The 19,450-nt window shown below is 52.4% G+C and overlaps 1 protein-coding gene across 1 annotated transcript in view; it reads left to right on the top strand.

Moving 5' to 3' along the window:
• The first annotated feature begins 5,306 nt into the window (after positions 1-5,306).
• Positions 5,307-19,450, top strand: part of LHFPL7 (LHFPL tetraspan subfamily member 7) — a 65,948-nt gene continuing 51,804 nt past the window's right edge. Inside the window, exons 1-2 of the mRNA XM_050909137.1 lie at positions 5,307-5,594; positions 16,956-17,094. Of these exons, the coding sequence (XP_050765094.1) occupies positions 5,307-5,594; positions 16,956-17,094 (427 nt within the window). The remainder of the gene's footprint in view (positions 5,595-16,955; positions 17,095-19,450) is intronic.

The following is a 19,450-nucleotide window of genomic DNA, read 5'->3' as shown; positions in this document are numbered from 1 at the left end:
AGCGCCGGTCAGGATGTGGGAACACTGCATGGGTGCTAGAAAGCGGAGTGTCTGATAAGTCAGTTCCGTCTGCGTCCCGAATCCTGCCACAAAAATCCTCTTAATTATCCTCCCGAGGCAAATCTTCTCTTTTCTCAGCTACAAAGGACGTTTGTAGTTATAACACATTGCTTACATTGATCTCTGAAGCGCAGTATATGATACGAATGCTTTACAAACACTTTTTATAAAGACTATTACTATACATTCTGGTTTATGCATGAGTAAACTGAGGCACAGCGCCAGAAAGCAGCTCTCCCAAAATCACACAGCTACACCTGATCCGTGCAGCCAACTGAATAACCTTATGCCTTTGAAATTGCCGTGAATGCTGGAGAACCAGCTGAGAGCAATGAAGTCCAGCGACGGCGAGCATGGAAGAAACCCAAACCATGTCCCCTTTCCTGTGGGCTTTGGCACTCCATACCAATGGACAGGAATTAGCTTTCCAAATGCATAACTCGCAGCCCAATTCCTCTTCAAGCTCCTTTATGCCACGACATTTCTGGGCTTGAGCCCAAGGAGCTTGTCCCGTGGGGCCTAGTGAGCAAGATACCACGAGGGTCCCGAAACAAGCCCTGCAGGTGGTGCAGGGGCCGCAGGAGGCAGCTGCAGTTCTTGCTTTTGCATCCCCGTGTCATGACGGATCGATGCAGCGTCATCCCTCTGCAATGTAACTGTCCTGCCGTCAGTGCTTGAGCCATGAGAAAATTACCTAATTAATAATCATTACGTAGATTTCTGCAGCACCTTTAAGTGTTCCAAAGCTCTTTACGAACGCTCATTAATTAAGACTTGTAAATTGTAAATTTCATAAAAGGTATATGGGGATCTCGTCAGGGCTGAGACGAAGCCATCTCTTGGGCAGGGTGTTGCAGCTGATCGACACCCTATAGCAACTGCATTTTCTCTTTTGATATTATTTTTGTTAACTGACGCTCTTTGATAGATTTTTGTACATGTGCCCAGAGGCTGGTTTGAGGATAATGAACTGAATTATTATATATGGTTTTTGCATAATGAACTGAATTATTTAATTGGCACGTAACCTAAGAGGCTGCTAATAGACTAAAATATTCAAAAGGTGAGCAAATGTGAAAGACTGGGATGAATCATTTAGGGAACACTAAATTAACATTTTCTGTCAAAAAAGTTTGCACCCAGTCCTCTACAAACATGCATAATAACTGACAGTATGGAGAGAGCCCTAACACAACCAGTCTGATCCTCCAGTACACTGCACACAGATTTCTCTTTATTTCCATGTAACTGTGTGTGGTTAAAGGGTCTGGTTTTGCAGATCAAGCTTTAGGTTTCAATTTATATATTGGGGTTGAAGCAGGACACAATGTATTACGGAGTCCTGGTCTGCCAGGCTGCCTAAGTTGCAGTTGGTGGTAAAATTCCCGTGCAAGTCTGTATTCTGGGCCCTCTTTCTGACCTTACACACTGATCTCTTTTCTACCGCCAAGCCCATAGATCCCGACTGATGTTGCTCCTCTGGCTGAGCAGTGGTAGAAGCAGGCATGTTTTCTAACAGGTTTATTTAGCTACGCATGTCTGCTTCAAGCAGAGTGGACCCTTTCACGCTGGGACGCGCAGTCTCCCGAGACTGCCCTGCCAGCTGCAACGTGACAATTGCTACCATCAATAAGGCGAGGCTGTCAGAAACCTGGCCGGCTGGTGACGTGATTTTGGGGTGGGTAAATTATAGGCATCCCCCATCACACTCGATGAGGAAGACCTTCTATGTTGCAATTAATTTTCAAACAGCAGCTCCTTTTCCAAAAACCTCATCCAGCCTGTCAAAGTCTTTGGGATGATTCAATTATCTTTGCATCAGATTCTAGATAATTGATGAAACCGCAAGCTACAAGTATGTTTGGCATGAATTACATTTCCTGGACTGAAATTTTCTCCCCTTTCTGGGAACGTGCAGAAGGGCTGAAGCTCCAATCCACAGTTAGTCACAGCCTTGGACCCTGGAGGTCTGAACTGGAAGCACGAGTAACATCAGGTTCTGGAGTTTTTAACAGAACGTGACAGTTTAATTATCTGAGCAATCAGTTGACGTATGACTTCAGGACATAGGTTGGCCAACATCAGAGAAGCTGGGGGACACCTCCCTAGATTAAAATATTCAAAGAAAAAAAATGCCTCACTGCCTGGTGATTTTTCCCTCTCCATAGCTAGAAAAATAAACAAACTTTAATATTTGAAAAGATCTAAATGGAATGCTCTTGTTTGGACAGAATTAATAAAGCAGAACAAGACTTTGTTGATAGCTTGGTGTCTTTGACTCAGATAATTAATCACAGGGAACTGCTCTGCTCAATTACAGCATTCATAAAAACACAAAGGTAACAAATCATGTTACAGGCCATTGCCATTTCTCACATCTTTGGGACAGTCTATTCGTTTATTTATGTGTATTTACATGATGTTGGGATTCTATCTCATATATAGACTTCTCACTACTTTAGGAATACAAATAATAAAAACTATATGACTATGGGCTTTAACAGCCTAGATCTTACTCTGGAATCAATAATAATGTCCAAAATATACAAGGAGTCAAAGATGCCTTTGTACAGAAATACACAACAAGCTTAAAAATAATATATTCTAACGTTGCCATTAGCATTGTTAAAAATTATAGAATATTATTTCGAACAAATCATTAGACATCTTAGATGAACTTGCAAAATAAGCAATGCACATACTAATCACTAAGAATCCAAGAATTAATGGTGGGGGAGAGTGGGAAAGATGCAGCACACACCTATAATGGTGCACAGCAGGATGCTGGGGAAGCTGTAAAATTGAGAAGGCGCAGCTGATACCTTTCCAGTAGGGGTGCTCCAAAACTGCAATCGCAGCAGCTTCAACTACAGACTTGTATTTTTCTCTTTTTTTTTTTTTTAATTGGAAAACAAGTGGCTGCATGCACACATAAAATTCATTGCAAATTTGGATGTGGTTGACCTCAGCCCATTAGCCTTAATGGGAACGGGAGGGTTGATACTGGCTTCTCAACTGTGCTGAGGGTTTCAAAGAAGGGAATTATCCCACGTCCCAGCCTGGCAAAAATGAACTGTTTTTATTAAAACATTGCAATCCCTCCTTGTCTCCTTCCACTGAGCACATGCCCAAGGAGGAAGGTTTGTTCTTCTGTGCCTGGCGGTTGGGCACGAGTAAGGGGCGAGGGGTTTCTGTCTGACTCTCAGTGGGTGAGTGGGTGGGTAAAAACCAGAACCTTGAAGTGTAATACAGAACAAAATGGGGAGGGGGGGAAAAAAACCCTCACTCCCAGCAGAAAGAGCTGTGTCAGTGACCTGCTGCTGACTATCTCTGGGCATCTGACCTCTGGGAAAGGAGCACGGAGCAGGAGCACAGAGATGGGAAACAGAAAAGCCCTCGCACCAGCTTCTGCAGCTTTGCCCCAGCCCTGACCCTCTGCAGGCTGTTCCTCACAGCCTTCTCGGCAGAGTTTTCGTGCTACTCTGGAATTATTCTGATTTACTGAAAACAAACTGGATCGTTCCTACCTCCAGTCTGTCCACATGGTATTGCCAGCGTTGTGTGAGACTCACCTCAGACGACCTTTCTCCAATTCACAGTGTTTTTCCCAAATTCTTGGCCATTTATGGTGTCATAAATACTTGAATAAAATCAAGTTTTAAAAAAAAATCTAGTTTAAAACAATTTTCTGTGTTTCTCCATTTATGCTTTTTTGCCTTTTGTTTTCCTAAATGCCTCAAAGAGTATGAGAAGTGATGCAGCACATGACAGCCGTCGGGTATTTCTGCAAACCAGGGATATCGGGAAAAGACAAGGCCGAGTGTGATTTTGTCCCTTCAAAACTTTCCTGGAAGTTACAGGACAACAAGCATGCACAACATTTTTAAAGGCAAGAAAAAGACACAACCCCCATGAAGCTCACACGCTGCCCCCAGACATAACTGCAGCATTTTATCCCGGACTTTTTGTCCGTGAATACAGCTGTAAAGCGCAAATTATTTGCCCATCACTTTCCTCTTCGGGCAGCCTGGGGGAGCTCAGCAGCCCAACTCCTGCCCGCCAGCAGTCTGGGCGCACACCAGGAGAGGGTGCCAAGCCCCCGGCTTCTGCGCTACCAGGCTCTGCACGGATTTCACCAGGAAAAGTCCCGCTCTGAGCCATCCGCCTGCAAGGGCTGCGATTAAAACACCAACCGACGCACTCCAGATCTGGAGAGAAAGCTCTTTTTTTTGACCAAAAGCTGCCCAATACCTTTAGCTCTGTTTCAGCGGTATCGGCAGTTAAGTGCCTGAAACCCGCCTGAGGACATTAGGGCAGGATAAAGACATTTTTTGCTGTATTTAAAAAAGGATCTGGCTCTTTTGGCTGGCGGCTGGTGGACGTGGGTACCGCTCGGGGGGACAGCTGAGCTTCTGGAGATGGAGAAAACCCCGTAAGATCTGCGAGGCACAAACACAAGATATCAATTCGTGCTGCAAAGCGACCGGGAGGTTTAGCAGGAATAAAACCTGGCTGATCCGTGAAGTTTCAGAATGACTGTTATAAAAACTCCTCTGCACTGGGAGGCGCAGCTTTTATACCAAAAGTAAGCCCAAATTCCCGTGCCTCGCTCTCTACTCTGCCTTTAACACTTTGGAGAAACCTACGGGATTAAAGGATAAAATTAATATTGCCCAAGCGAGCAGACCCCGAGTGCGAAATCTCCCAGAGAGGGGCCGTGGGCCCCGGCGCGCCTCCCTGGGCTCTGCGTGCGTTTTAAAATCCCCCCACGGTGACACCCGGGCTGCGAGAAATTCCCCGCAAACCCACAGGGCCGCAGCCCCCACGCGTGTCCCTGTCCGGGAAAGCTGCAGCCGTGGAGCCGGAGCATCGCCGTCTGCGGGCACCTGGGGGGATGGTTTAAAAATATTTAACGATAGCGGCAGGAATAAAATGACTCTTTAGGGGCCGCTCCGCAGCCTGCAGCCGGGCAGGGAAAACGGCGTAAAAGACCCCAAAACGTGTGCGCAGGTGAGGGAGGGGGCCCCGCTCCGCCCACCCGGGACTCCCTCCCTCCCCGCCCGCCGCGGGTGTCGCAACTGCGCCCGGCCTCAGCCGCGCCCCGCGGGGAGGGGGGGGGGGGGGGGCGGCGCGCAGGCAGCGCGCAGGCAGCGCGCAGGGGGCGCGGGCAGCGCTGCCGGCCCGCGCCCGGCCCCGCCGGCCGCCCCGCGCCGCGGCGGCTGCGCGGCCGCGCTGCGGCGCCGCCGATGCTGTCGGTGCCGGTGCCGGTGGCGGGCGCGGGGGCGGCGCGGGGCGCGGGCTCCCTGCCCCGCCGGCGCACCATGTGCAGCGGCGTCGGCTGCTTCTGGGCGCTGCTCTCCGCCGGCCTCCTGGCCGCCTGCGCCGCCGCCTTCCTCTCCCCGGCCTGGCTGCTGCCGCCCGGCCGAGCCGCCGCCGGCTTCGGCTTGCTCTGGCGCTGCGCCGGGCCGCCCCGCGGTTGCCACGGCTCCGCCGGCCCCGGCGGCTTCGGAGACATCCCCTCCGGTTCCTGGCAGGTGAGCGCCTCCCCCCCGCCGAGCCCTCCCCCGCCTCCCTCGGGCTCCCCGGCATCCCCTCGACATGCCCCAAGCTCCCCGGCATCCCCCATCCCCTCCCCGGCGTCCCCCTGCCCTTCCCCGGGCTCCCCGGCATCCTCCCCATCACCTCCCGGCATCCCCGCGACGTGCCCCGGGCTCTCCGGCACGCTTCACCCCCATCATCCCTCCCACAGCCCCCCAGACCTGCCCCAGGCTCTCTAGTGTCTCTCTGTTCTCCTCGCCTCCCTAAGGTCCCCCTGTCATCACCCCAACGTTCCCCATTCTGACCCAGGTTCCCCAGCATCCCCTCATCCTGTCCCCCAGACCTGCCCCAGCATCCCTGTCCTGCCCTGAGCATCCCGGCCATCCCTTGCATCCCCCCATGCCGCTCTCAAGCATCCCTTTCATCCCCCGCATCCCCCCCATGTCCTGCCCCTGAGCATCCCCTCAGCACCCCCTGGGTGTCCTGTGGTCCCCGTGGGGCCACATCCCTCTTTGGAATGCTTGGCCGCGCTTGGGGTGCTGCATGGAAACCTCTTGGGCGCCTTCGTGGCGGTCAGCGCAGCCTGAGCGTGGCCACGGTGCACCTCCCGGCCGTGGCCCTGGCAGTGCCACAGGTCTGACCCGGCCACCCTGCCCTGCCGGGGCTCCCGGCCGTGCCTCACCGCCGGGGCCTCGAATCCCTCTGACCTGCCCGGGCGAGCTCCTGCGTGGGTGTGCGGGAGGGAGTCGGGAGAGAAACGGGAGAGGTTTGGTGCTCCCCGGCGGGGCATTGAGCATCGCTTGCCAGCTGAGTTTGCTAAGCGGGAGAGAGCGGGGAGGTGGCTGAATCTGCTGCCCCTGGGACATGCAGATCCAGAAATCGAGCCTGGACATGGGGACAGCGGCCGTTCCCCTGCCCAGCCAGCCCGGGGTGATGCCCTTGCCAGGTTTTGGGAGGAAGGAGGCCAAAGCCTCCCTGCTGGGGTCTGGGGTTGCTGCGGTGTCCTGGGGTGACAAAGAGCTGCCCGTCCCCACTGGGTGTGCGCGGGGACCACACAAAGCCTGGCCCCACCGCCCGCTTGCCCCTGCCCTTTCTTCCTCCTCTCCTTTCCTTTCCTTTTATTCTTAGCTTCTTACCCTGAGGTGGTGAGTGTGATTTCACCACCACTGCTCCAAACACAAGAGCTTTCACTTGCTCCGGGTCGCTACGTTGCAGAAACCCCAATACGAGGGCTAAGTCCCCGCGAGGTCATGGCTGTGCCCGGCACAATGGGTGTCAGTAGTTGAATTTCTCAGCCTGCCATGAAGCTGCACTGTTATCTCTCCCAGGATGCCAGGTCTGCGTGCGATTGCTTAAATCCTGTCATGGTCCTTAAAATTGTTGTTAAAGACAAATATCGTGAATTGCAAAAAAAAGAACCGGCTGCATAAAATCCTTCCTATTGATATAAAAATGTGCAAAAAATGCTGTCGTTTCCGTAAGTTGGCCTTTGTTCAGATGTTTTTGCAAATGTAATTCAGATAAACACTTCCAAGTAATAACAAACTTTAAAGATAAGAATGAAGCTCAGCAGTGAGTCATTTGAACAAGCTTCAGCTACACACAGCCTCAGCCATCTAATAGCCTCTGAAAACACTTTAGATCCAGAATATAATGTAGCACAAAGCCTCTGAGCTCCTGAGCTTGGGCTGTGGTAGGGATGAATAATATCATGGTACCGAGTGGAGTTTACAGGGGATTTTGGTGACACATCCTTATCTCCTTTATTAATGCCACCCAAAGAATTCATGAACAACAAACAGTGCGGTCTCTTTCAGGGGAAAGTGCTCCCCTACCAGCTTTCTGCCACAAAGAGGATGAGAATACCTGTTGTGATGGTTATTTGATGGGGTGGGATATAATAAAATATCCCTGACAGCTTTGCTAAGGCAGGCAACAGCTTTGGCTTTCGTGCATGAGCAGCCCTCCGAACCCGCACACCTCGGTGCTCAGGACGGGGGGAGCTGAGTGCTGCGAGCCGTGTCCGCAAGTTCAAGCAGGAGATTCGCCTTTTTGGAGAGATGGGAAAATTGTGGTTCTTTTTCCTTTGCTTCCAGAACTTGTGACATTCATTTCCAATCTTTCAAGCAATCTTGTGGGCAGCTCCTTCTTTAAATGAAAGCCAAGAGCCTAACGTGGACGGGAGTCTATGAGCTTTTGAAAACAGGCACCAGCTTCTTGCTGAAGCGGTGGATGCTGGCGAGAAGGGTGTGAAGCTGCGGCTGTGGGGGGCCAAGGAAGCGAAAGCTGCCATGGGGATCAGGAGCTCTTCTAGCGTGAAGCTGGTGGCACATCTGGGGGGGATGCTGAGAGTACATCTGGGGAGGATGCTGCTGGCATACCTGGGGAGATGCTGAGAGCACATCTGGGGAGGATGCTGACGGCGCACCCAGGGAGGCTGCTGAGAGCACATCTGGGGAGGATGCCCACCTGCAGCGCACAGCGGGTGGGAGCAGCCCGCAGCCGGGATGTCCATCCCCGGGGAACGTTGTTCTTTTTGTTTCCTGAAACGTGCACGCTTACCACGTTTCAAATGTTTCCCCGTTCAAATGTGCTGATTTGATGAAGGGGTGGGGGAGCGTTCAGCCCTGCAAATGATCGTTAATGCCAGTTGTGTGTTTGCACTTGGGGGATTATGTTAATCATGCTACAAATGATGCTTTGAATCATGTCTAGAGGTTAATTAACATGCCTTTCTTCTCTTAAGAGGGCCTTCATGTCTGCTTAGAGTCGCTGGCTTTTTTCTGCTTCCTTTCATAATTACTTTGCAGCTCTCTAATATCATGGGTACCTTTAATTTAACCCCGTCAGTGCTCAGGCTGCTGGGGCTTTGCACCGTGCTCAGCATCATGATGGTTATTTGATGGGGTGGAATATAATAAAACATTCCTGACGCCTGGAGGTGTTGTGGCCAGGCTGTCTCGTGCAGGCTGAGACCTTGCAGGAGCTGATGGAAACTGGAGAGGGTCTGGTTGGAGCCAGGTGAGGAGAGAGGATGGCGATGGTGATATTGCCCAGGGGCCACAGCCAATTTATGAGCGGGGCCCATACACGGACAGTTAATGGAAAGGAGGATCCGTTGTGGGAGGACCTGGAGCTGCGAGGGCTGGAGAGGGGCATCCCGAGGGGTGCAGGTGCCATGGGGAGAGGGGATTGCTCCTGGGAGGCCAACTGGTAGAGCTGGGAAAAACAGGTGAGCTTTTCAGCTCTGAGCTGCTTCATCACATCTCACTACTTTTCTTTTTTTTGGTGCCAGATTGCTGTGTGCGTATGTATGCGTGCAAAATAGTGCTTTATCCTGAGCTAATTTATTTTCTCTTTCAGTGGGAGCATTTGGCTCATGGGTTCCTGTCTCAATGCTGCACTTTGGAAGCTAGTGCTGCTTCATTTCAGATTTCTATTTTTATTTTTCCAGATAGTCTCCAATTATTTTCAGGCTTTGCCAAGCATGTAATCTAAAATAACAAAGAAGCTGATCAGCCCATGGTATTCAGGTTAAAACCACATGGACCACTTGCCTATGAAGCCAGTCATGCCCTGCTAGAGCAGAGCACAAAATAACCCACTCAGGACAGGGGGGAAGGCTTTGCATAGCCCCACGAGTTCCCTGAGTGGGTCTTTCCTGGGTTTTTACCCATAGCAGGACTTGAAAATATTCAGCGAACCTTAGTGAAAGTGCGCAGTAAACCCGCTTACCCTTTTATTAGAAAACGCTGAAAGGTTTCATAAACCTTCATTGCCGGTTTCTCACCGTGTCGGTTCAGCACTGGGTTCCCAATGTAATCTCAGGTTTGCCCGTTGGGGTCAGATTTGCGGAGCTACGCAGCAGCCCCATTTCCAGTGAAAAAGCACATGGGGTGCTTGTGGAGATGGGAAGGTGTTTGGAAAATCCGTCGCTCCTCTTCTAGCACAGGCTCTGGCCCAAGGGAGAGCTGAGCGTTTTGGGAGTGCCTGGCTTGCAGCGTGACCCAAGCAGGGAGCCATGTGCGAGACGGGCTCTTGGGCAGAGTCTGCTCTACCTCTGGGGGCCGTGTATCAGGCCAGCGTGTTAATTTGGGATTATCAGGAAATTTTTAGCTCCTCATCCTAAGAACTTCCCAAGAGAGCAGATCCTTCCCGGTCACTCTGTTGCACTTACACAACCTTGGCAAGAGGTGTAAAAGTGCTCAGAAATTCTTGAAATCACCATCTTCCTCTTTATGGATATCACCTTGCAGTAGACTTTATCTCCTTTCATTAGCCACCCAGAGAGTTTTTTGACCTACATTAATGGAACAGAAAATAACCCGGTGTGGGGGAAACCTGTAATTCCTGGCCTGCATGCTTCAATGCCCGAGTAGCAAACCATAACCAGGACTCACTGACCAGTGAACTGCTTACCACTAAGCTGGGCTGAAATGGGTGCTGAGGCAGAACCAGCTTATGGGTGGGCCGTGGAAGGTCAAGTTGATTGAAAATACAGACAGGCTGCTCTCGGGATTAATTCTATCAATTCTGCTTTCAACGGGAGACGGAAGCTGCTTTGCTTAAACAAAAGCATGGAGAGGTGGGTATTAGCTGCGGCGTCGCTGCTTGGGCTGCGGGGCCAGGGGCTGGGCAGCAGCCAGGGCTTAGCTGAGATGTGGCCACTCGTGACAGTGATGACCGGTTCACACTGGGTCACCTGCCCACAAACCTGCTCGACAAACAGTGAGTCCTGAGCCCTGCGCCTTGGGAAGGGCATCGCCTGGGTGCATCAGAGACATTTTGGGCTGAACGTTGCATTTCCCCTTTGTAGGGCCCAGGGCAATGTCTGGCACAGGGTGGCGGGGACACGGCAGGGACATTTTGATGGTGGGACATTCCCTCCATCCTCTTGAGGCTGCAAGTCCCACTCCCTCTGGCCTCCTCTCCACTGGCTTTGTAAGGAAAAGCCAGATGGGAGAGCTTTGTGACCTGCAGGGCGTTCCCCGGCCCAGGACGATGAGCCCAGCTTTGCCGCCAGCGCCGGAAAAGGGCTTATCCCAAGGAAGGATAATAACAGAGTGCGGGTAAGAAGGTCTGATCTGGTACCCAGCGACAGCGCACTGCTTCCTGCCTAATTAAAATTTCATTAAGTTGGTTCGCATCCCTTGATGGAGGTCACAGGCACACCATTGATGTGCTAATGTCTTATTTTTTCCCTTTTTTTTCTCTTTCACCACTATCCATCATCCTCTTAGATAAAGCAGTGCCATTAGGAACTGCTTTCCAGCGTCCTCAGATGCAATGGCACTGGAAGAAAGACAGCCATAATTCATCAGACATATTATCTGTCTCTTTTTTTCTCCCTAATTAAAAAAAAGCATTTTTTTTTCTTGTATCGGTTTGGGCATTAACCCCTCTGGTGTTTGTGTTGAATACCCTGATAAGCTTGAAAGTGGGAAAGTTACCTGGAAGGCCAGGACTGGCTGAGCTGTGTCTGGGGGGGGATGTTTGCTGGATTTTGTGCGTGAGCAGCTAAATCTGAGCTGGGGAGAAGTACCCCCCAGTGCGTGCTGCGGCGCGGGCAGGTCCCCATCAATCAAATCCTTCATCTGGAGGGGAAGAAATGAGGACTGGAGCCTCATTGCCTCCTCTGCATCCCTGTGCCCCAGCCCAAAACATCCCAGCTCAGGAGACTCTGAGACATCAGCCACCCCCCTGGCAGCATCACGCCTGGGGCTCTGCGTTACTGCCGGGCTGGTTTGGGGAGGCTGGACCCACTCCCACCGTTCCCATCGGATAACACCAGGCACTTCCCAGCGCTGCTGGGCAGGGGATAGCATCTGCATGGGAGCAGGATGGAGAGGGAAGATCAAATAGGAAGGAGAAAGCTCTCAGATGGCGCCGAAAGGAAGGTAATTACTGGGGAGGAGAAGACGAGGATGTGTGGGATCCTCTTCCTGGCCGTCGCTTTAATGCCGACCAGATGGCAGATGTTTGTTTCTGTGACTTGTGTGGGGGAAATATGAACAAGCTGCGAGGCTCGATCCACCCACCCCTGCGCACGCAGCATCTCCTGCAGAGGCAGGCACCTCTCTGTTGCGCCCTGGTTTTTACTAAGATCTCTTGCGCCTTTGCCCAAGGAGAAGGCACTGCTGTTTCGGGCGCAGGGCAGTCTCGCCCAGCGTGGCGTGGATGAAAGCAGGGGTTTTAGGGTCTAGTGCAAAACTCACGGGAAGGTTTGGGAGGAGCGAAGGACCTGGTGGCCACGTGGTGCCGGTGGCAGCAGCTCGTGGGGTGCAGGGGCACGCAGAGACCCTGTCGGGCGCTGGGGCGGAGGGAAGGCGGCTTTGCTGCTCCAATGCCGCTGCTGCCCTGCAGATAGATACCAGTCTGAGTATGTGCACTGATCCTTTCCAGCCCTCTTTATTTGCCCTCCAACAGGCGTTGGCGACTGCTCCTCCTCTGCCAGGAGCCTGGCCAGGGGCATCTCGAGCCACGCAGCTGCCAACATCTGCATCCACTTCCCGGCATCAACCCCTGATGTGGCCTCCCAGGTCCTTGCCAGCACTGCTGCAAATCCCAAACCCCAGGTCCCCACTCAGCACCTCCATTCAGCACTGATTTATTTTTTTAACAAGGGTAAAAACCCTGGTGTCCATTCAGTTTCTGCCTCTCCAGGTACAGCACTATCCAGGTTAACCCTAAAACATATTCCCGAAATGAATATTTAATCACATGGAGCTCTGATGGGAAGGGACCGCATGTAAAAAAAGAAAATGGTTTGATTAATTTTGCCCCCTCTTCTCTTACAGTTGATTTTACAGCCAGTTTTTCCCCAGCTCATTCAGGGTTTCTCAGACCTTTTCTGCCTCAGCAGATACCCCCAAAAAGCCAGACACACTGTGACCTTCACTCTTTCTTTTTCTTACTTAGCCCGTGGCTTTATTTCCTAATTATTTAGGGTATTTATTTTCTGCCCCCGTTTGCAAAGATGCTCAAGCATTTGAGCAGGACTGAAATACCCAAGCAGTCTGTAACCTTGCCTTCAGCCTACGGCTCCAGGTACCATGGGGCCCATCCGGGATGGCAGCTGTCGGGGGTGGTCAAGTTGCAATTCATAAATTGCATTAATAAACTAATGTGCATCGTGGTGTGACCCAGCGCACAGGATGCGATGGCAGGAGCTTTGCCAACTTGGTTTATCTCCGCCAAGCCAAACACCGGCTACCATTTCTCAGTGCTAACTCATTGGACCAGACAGTTTTTTCTCCCTTTGCCCTTTTCACTTTAAACTGTAAAGATCATGGATGCTGGCTTCAAAAGATGGGTTAACTTTTTTAAAATTTTCATTAGGGATATTAAGTGATTCTTCCCAGGATGGCCATTGTGTGACATTTTAATTTTGATTTTTTTGGTGAATGAAAGAGCATCTTCAGCAGATTTATTGCTTAGTGAATAGGATAGCCATGGCATGTGTCAGACCTGTAAAATATTAAAATAATGGGTAGGGGATTGTTGTTAATTGGAATTTATTACACTACATAAAGGCATATTTACAGTCCCACCAGGGGACTATTAATTTGTTTGGGGATAAACAATTAATCTCCCTGGGAGTGGGAGCAGAAAATCTGACACGGTTTTATGTCTTTTCCCAGCGTGGCAGAGGCAGGATAGCTCACAGCCCCGGGCTGCCGGGCTCCCCAGGGGGGTCTCCCCTGGCGCAGACGCGGGTCTGCGATGCCTGGGGAGAGGCAGCCCACCGGGCAGCGAGGTCCCGCTTCTCCCTGGCCGGTTTTGCACTGGGAGCTGTGGTCTCTGCTGTGATGAATGGGCTTTTTCCTGCCCCCGCCTGAGCTGGGCTCTCACAGACGGCCTCGATGCATCCCGTTTGTTTCCTCCCCCCCCATCTATTTTTGGGTTTCAGCCTTTGCATCCTGTTTCCTGCATCCTCTCCTTTCCGCTCAAGATGCAACAGGCACAAACAGGGAGGAGAGAGGGAGGTGCTGCACGGTTGGAAGGAGAGGGTTTTTAGTTGCTACTGTTCAGTACCTTTGCTCCATGGACTTTTTCAAACTTACGCCTTATTATTTTTCTTCAGAAGCGGCTGTTTGATCTGCAGGTGCAACTCCAGTGCAGGGCAGGAACACTTAGGGTAATTCCCAGCCAAGGCCCTGGAAAGATTACAACAAAAGCAAAATTTCTGGTTTACAAGAGCATATCCAGTGTTTTGGCAGGTAATGCCAATGTGTTAGGGAAAGAAGTTCGCACCTTGTGTTCAAGCAGCTCTGGCCATGGTGTACCAGCATAATGTAGGAGCCAGACTAAGACGGCCGGCTTGCAGCAGCAGGGTCTCTTGCCCTGAATCTGCCCTGAAGCACCCCGTGCCTTTCCCTATTGCCACCTATTTTGGGGCAGCTGTGCCACTGCCGTCCCTTGTGCCCCACAGCAAAACTGCTCAGCTGCATTACCCCTTCTGCGCCCAGAGCTGCCCAGCAGCCCTTCGGTGGCTCAGCATCCCTGGCCCGCGTGGCAGAAAACAAACCTCACCGTTTACCTACGCCTCTTGCCCACAGGAATTTTAACACATTTTTTCAAAATGAGACCTTAGTTCCCTTTGCCAAGGCCTGGTTGGATTTAGTTGGTTTTTGGTCACCACCGTGCACATCAGGGTGCTGCTGGCCCTGGGACCCCGCAGTCTTGCTGCCGCCTGTATGAACGTCGATGGCAGGACCTGAACCAGACCCAGCTCTTCTTTCAGTGTAACGCTCACCTGCACCAATCCTGTTTGTGCCTCTTTTCTTGGCGCTATGTCCTGAAAAACATCTTTGCACCTTTCTGCGGGGATTAGCAGTCTGAGCGGCTCATAGGTTGTTTCCAGCAGGAGCTGCGAGTTTTTAGGGGATTTGCACTACCATAATCAAGAAGAACCTAGATCATTAAAAATAATATGCTTCACACAAGAGAGGAACAAGCCTGCTTCACAAGACCCCTTTCTGCTGAAAAATTCATCACTCTAAATAATTAATGGTCCTCGCAAAGGAAGATGGTTTTGCATGTTGCCGGGTGGAAGGTGAAATTCAGATGCCAGGCAGAGTAATCCTTTTTTTTTTATAAGTCCATATTTCCTCGCTGTGCTGCTGCCCTGGGAGCAGTGGGGAGCAAGGGCTGCGGCTGCTCTCCCCGCGGGGTCCCGCGCTGGGAGAGTGTCTGTGCGATGGGGTTGCCCATCCCACCCCAAACCCTGTGGGTCCCTCCCGGGGTACGGATGGGGCAAGGGGCTGGTCCCTGCCGGAGGTGTCCCAACCTCGTCTCTTTTGCCCTGAAGTAGCACTTGTCTCTTTGGGTCTCGGTGGCTTGGAAGGCACCGCAGAGGAGCAGATACCCCTGCTGCCACAGTCCCTGCCGAAACGGCCTCTCCATTTCTCTCGGTAGCTGTTTGCATGGCCATGCTTTTTACATTGCATGTCAGGAATTAATTTATCGCAGGGACAGCGCTTGCATTGCTTGTGTGGTGTATAAATAGGCTATAAATAAGATGCTGATTTCTAATCACTGCACAGCACTGGGGGAAGCGCTCCCACCAGGGTGTCGGGGTGGTGCCCGTGCTCCCCTGGCCCGTCCCTCGCCAGCACCAGTGTGTCCCTTTCTGGAGCAGCAGCAGCTTCTGGGCAGGACCCCACAGGCAGTGGCTCTGCCACCATGGCACCAGCCAGTCCAGCTGCTAAAAAACAGCTCAGCAGTAAATAACAGGTAGATGTAGGGCAGTGCCAGACCCGTGAGGCCGCACCGCTAGTGCCGGAGGGTTTTTTTAGCTGCTTGGACCCCGTGTAGCCATCACAGGGTAAACCCAATTCCTCTTCCTCCCCTCCAGCCTGCCTGTGGTTCCTGCAGCATAACTTGCATTTAGCAGATTATTTACTCCTGATTTGTAACCTCTTTGGTCAGGGGGGCCAAATGGAAACATGTATTGGGTTTGTTCCTATAGAAACCATGGTTGCCTAAAAGCTCAAATATAGGGGGGAAAGCGAAAAAGGAAAATTGTGTATTTCTAACCAGAACGTCTCAGCAGGGCGAGAGGGCTGGACAAGGGCGGGTGGAGGTGGGACCGGAGCTCCTTAGGGCAGCTCCTGCACAGGATATGAAAATGAAGTTCGTTAGGAAAATGGCGCCGAGACCTGTCTTACAGCTGTACTGCTTTAGGGAGCCAAGAGGCGGACGTTACTGCAGGGTGACTCACCAAAGCCAGAAGCATTTCGTGGAATTTGCCATGAAATGACAGGACTTGACGTGGCTGCCGCAATGCCGGGACCGAGGTGCTCTCATTGTTTGAACGCTGCCATGAGCTGGGTGCTGGAGGAGGAGGCACCCGTCATGGGTCCCCTCACCGCCCCTGGCCACACCGTGCCCCTGGTTGGGCTGGCATGTGTCCCCGCCGGTACAGGGACCACCTCACTGCCAGTGCCATCCCGTTGGCAGAGGTGGAAATGTCACCTGCAATGGGGACAGAAACAGCAACAGTGCAGCAATCAGGTGCCCATACCCAAGGGCAAGCTGGTTTTGCCATAAATTAGTGCTTTTCCCCATTTTAGGTGCTGATGCAGTTTGCATCTTACTGCCAGAATATTAAATAGCAAAACTGTTTCCACCCCGGCCAGGTGATGGCAGGGGGACAGGCTGCTGTGCTGGCCTCCCCTTTCACTGCCCCTCCGCACTGTGCCAGCCCTCCGGGAAAACGCTGCCCACCGGGCACTCCTGTAGCCTCCAGCACCCCAAAGCATCATCCCACAGCGTGAGCTGGGTTTGAGTAACAGCCCCAAACGACCCAGTTTTGTTGCAAAAGAGGCTAAATCAAAGACGTGGCCGCTGCAGGGAAAGGCTGGCGGGGCTGCTGGAGGTGAGCTGGGCTAGGGGGTGGGAGCAGCCTGCTGTGTCGGCAGAGTCTGGCTGCAATGAAACCTTTGCAGCAGCGGGTTCCCCGCCATGGAGCATCATTGGCAAAATACCGTCTAATTGCCAGGCTTGCAGGGGCGGGCGCCGTCGCGAGATACGTTTCAGCTCTCAGTGGAGGCACTCATACGCATCGCAGGCATCTAATGGCACTTCTAATAGTGACGTAGCCCTTCATGCGTGTAATACATTTGCTATTACCACCATAGCCCGAATACTGATAACCCCTGGGGCCAGGTGACGGGTGAATCGTAGGCTCAAGACTTAACAGTGAATTTAAGCAACAGAAGGTGGAAGGGAAAAGGTGGGAGAAGCTGCACATGACAGGGCCCCGCTCCTCACTTCAAGAGGGGGAATTTGTGGGGAGGTGTCGTGGGGACAGTGGTGGGGGATCACCTCGCTGACAGCCCTGCGTGTCCTTTCAGACGAGTGCCGTGCTGTGCGCGGGTGGCTGTGCCCTGCTGGCCCTCAGCTCGCTGCTGGCCATCATCGCCGTCCTGCTGCCCGGTGGAGCCTGCGAGAGGCGAGTCTGCACCCTGGCTGGCTACATGCAGACAGCGGCAGGCAAGTGACGGGGACTTTGCTCTTTTGGGTGGAAGGATGGGGTTTCCCCGGAGTGCTGCCCGGCCATTCACAGCATCCTGGATCTCCGAAGCAAGAGGCGCTTGCAAACCCTAACCAATGCTGGGAGAAAAGAAAGCAGCCCTTTGCTTTAGCAATTGTCTCCTGCATCCATGCTTATAAAATCTATTGAAAATCACCTCTGCCCAAATACGCAGGTCTGTCGCAGAGAGCCTGGGCTGCAGGTCCCGCTCACTGCACCCTGCTCAGGCTCTTGTGTAGGGCAGGGGCTGCGGTGAGCAGCGGAGACCAGGCTGCCTCCTGGCAGGGTGCTGCTGCACCTCCTGGGGTCTAGTAGATGCCTTCTGTGTAGCTTGCAGTTCTATTTGGGCCATCTTTGCAGTTAAACCTCTGGAGGGATTTCCTTCTCTGAGCCTTAAACCTGAGACAGGCTGTTGCCCAGCCTGTCCCGCATCTCCCCCGGCCTCCCTGGGCAGCCTGCTTGAGGCTGCATTCGCTTATATTTCCATTGCAATTGCTTATACTTCTGCCTTTGAGAAGTGCTAATGCAGAGGGGAGGAGGCAGGCAGCTGGGGAAGGTCTGTCCCCATCCTGTGCTCCTTGTGGAAGGACAAACCCCACCCAAGACCGGTCTCCGCTGTGGGGAGCCACATCTCCGGGAGCTGAAGTGTTAGACTAAACAACCCCAACTGGACACGAGCCGCATCAGGAGATTAAACCGCCCGTTCATGTCTGTGCCTGAGAATAAACTCCTTTCTTTGGAGAAATCCTTAGGGCCAGCCAGGCTTCGTTATCTGCCTGGCAGCATTCAAGCAGCTTTTGGGGGAAATCCTGTTACGCGCTCTCCTCACCAGGGCTCATCCCACTGGAGCCGATTTGGGAACAGATGGAGGGGTCTGGCCTGTTAGCCATGGCTGCTCCAGCTCAGCCAGGCTGGGGGTGGGCACAGGCAGCTGCACGCCCCCGTGCCCCATCGCTAGTGACCTATGCATCACTTGGAGGCCACAATTTGGAGATTCCCATCACCCCTCTATGTTGGCTGGTGATTGTTGTGGCCAACGGGTCCCCGGGGTGCAGGACAGAGGCTGGAGGAGCTCCATGCCAGCAAGTCTCAGCCCCAGCCTGGGGATGATGTGGGTCACTGGGAGGTGGCTCAGGGTGGCCTTGCAGGTGGTCTCCTGTGCAGCAGATAAGTGGGATGGAAAGGGTTAACCCTGCATTACCTTTGCCCAGGGGGTGGCACATCCCTGCAGCTCTGGCTCTGCAACAAGAGACAAGCAGGTACAAAGCAAGGGATTAGGAAGAGTCCCTGGAAAGGAAACCGATTGTGGCAGATAAATACAAATGAGGCGCTCTGAGGGGTTTTGGTAATATTGAACAGGCTGTAAATAAACTGTAGGCTCTAAGCGTTATTGACAAATGAAAATTTACTGGGTACGTTCGTGCAAGCTAATGGGTTGCTTTAAACCCTGGCGGCGCCTTGCTAAGCATTTTGTATTGCGCTTTTTAATTTTGGTTCGCTGTGGATTAATTCCCATTCAGAGCCAGGCAGCCCTGAGTCAACAGAATTAAATGGTTTAATGTATTTGGATTCAGAAATGCTGCCCCCCATAATTTCTCTCCCTGTTTCCCCCCCCCCCCCCCCTCCCCAGGAGGGAGCTCTTCATTAGAAATCAGCTGCAGCCAGGTGACAGTGAGAGAAACTCCTCCCCAAAAATCACATTATCTCATAGAGAAAAGCAGGGATTTTAGGGTGGATGAATTTATATGGGAGAGAGGGAAAGCAGAGCAAGCCCATGAGGTTTGGTAGAGCAGCTTTCTGATGGGGGGCAGGTGAGGGGCAGCTCTGCCAGGGGAACCCCTATAAAACCACCATGAGATGCTGGCAGAGCAGTGGGAGGGAGGAGGGGGCCACGTTTCACCCAAACCCCAGGTTTCCCTGAAGCACAGCAGGTCCCACAGGCACCTTCCCTCTGCCTGCCCTGACATTTTCCCCCTGAAATCCAAATTTTTCTCCCATTTTCCCATCCCACAAAAACAACTCGAGGTATTTTGCAGAGCACCAAAGGCACGAGTAAATAAGCTTAATACTATAAAACATTGAATCAGGCAATCTAAATTCCTAATAAAGAGCCAGGTGCATTCAGCCAGGAGCACGAAACATGCCATAAAGTGCATGAGCAGAGGCACTGGCAGAGCCAGAATCAGTCCCCACAGGCTCTGCGCTGTATCAGACAGATGCCCCAAGCCACACTCATGTAAATCCAGGTGCAGAGGCCAAGCTGAACCAAAGAAGACCCAATCCTGAGAGCAGCCCCACAGCAAGGGGCAGTCAGGC

Source organism: Gymnogyps californianus, chromosome 20 (assembly GCF_018139145.2).
Source record: "Gymnogyps californianus isolate 813 chromosome 20, ASM1813914v2, whole genome shotgun sequence".
Lineage (NCBI taxonomy): Eukaryota > Metazoa > Chordata > Aves > Accipitriformes > Cathartidae > Gymnogyps > Gymnogyps californianus.
Note: the sequence above shows the minus strand (reverse complement) of the source record. Positions and strands in the feature narration are given on the sequence as shown.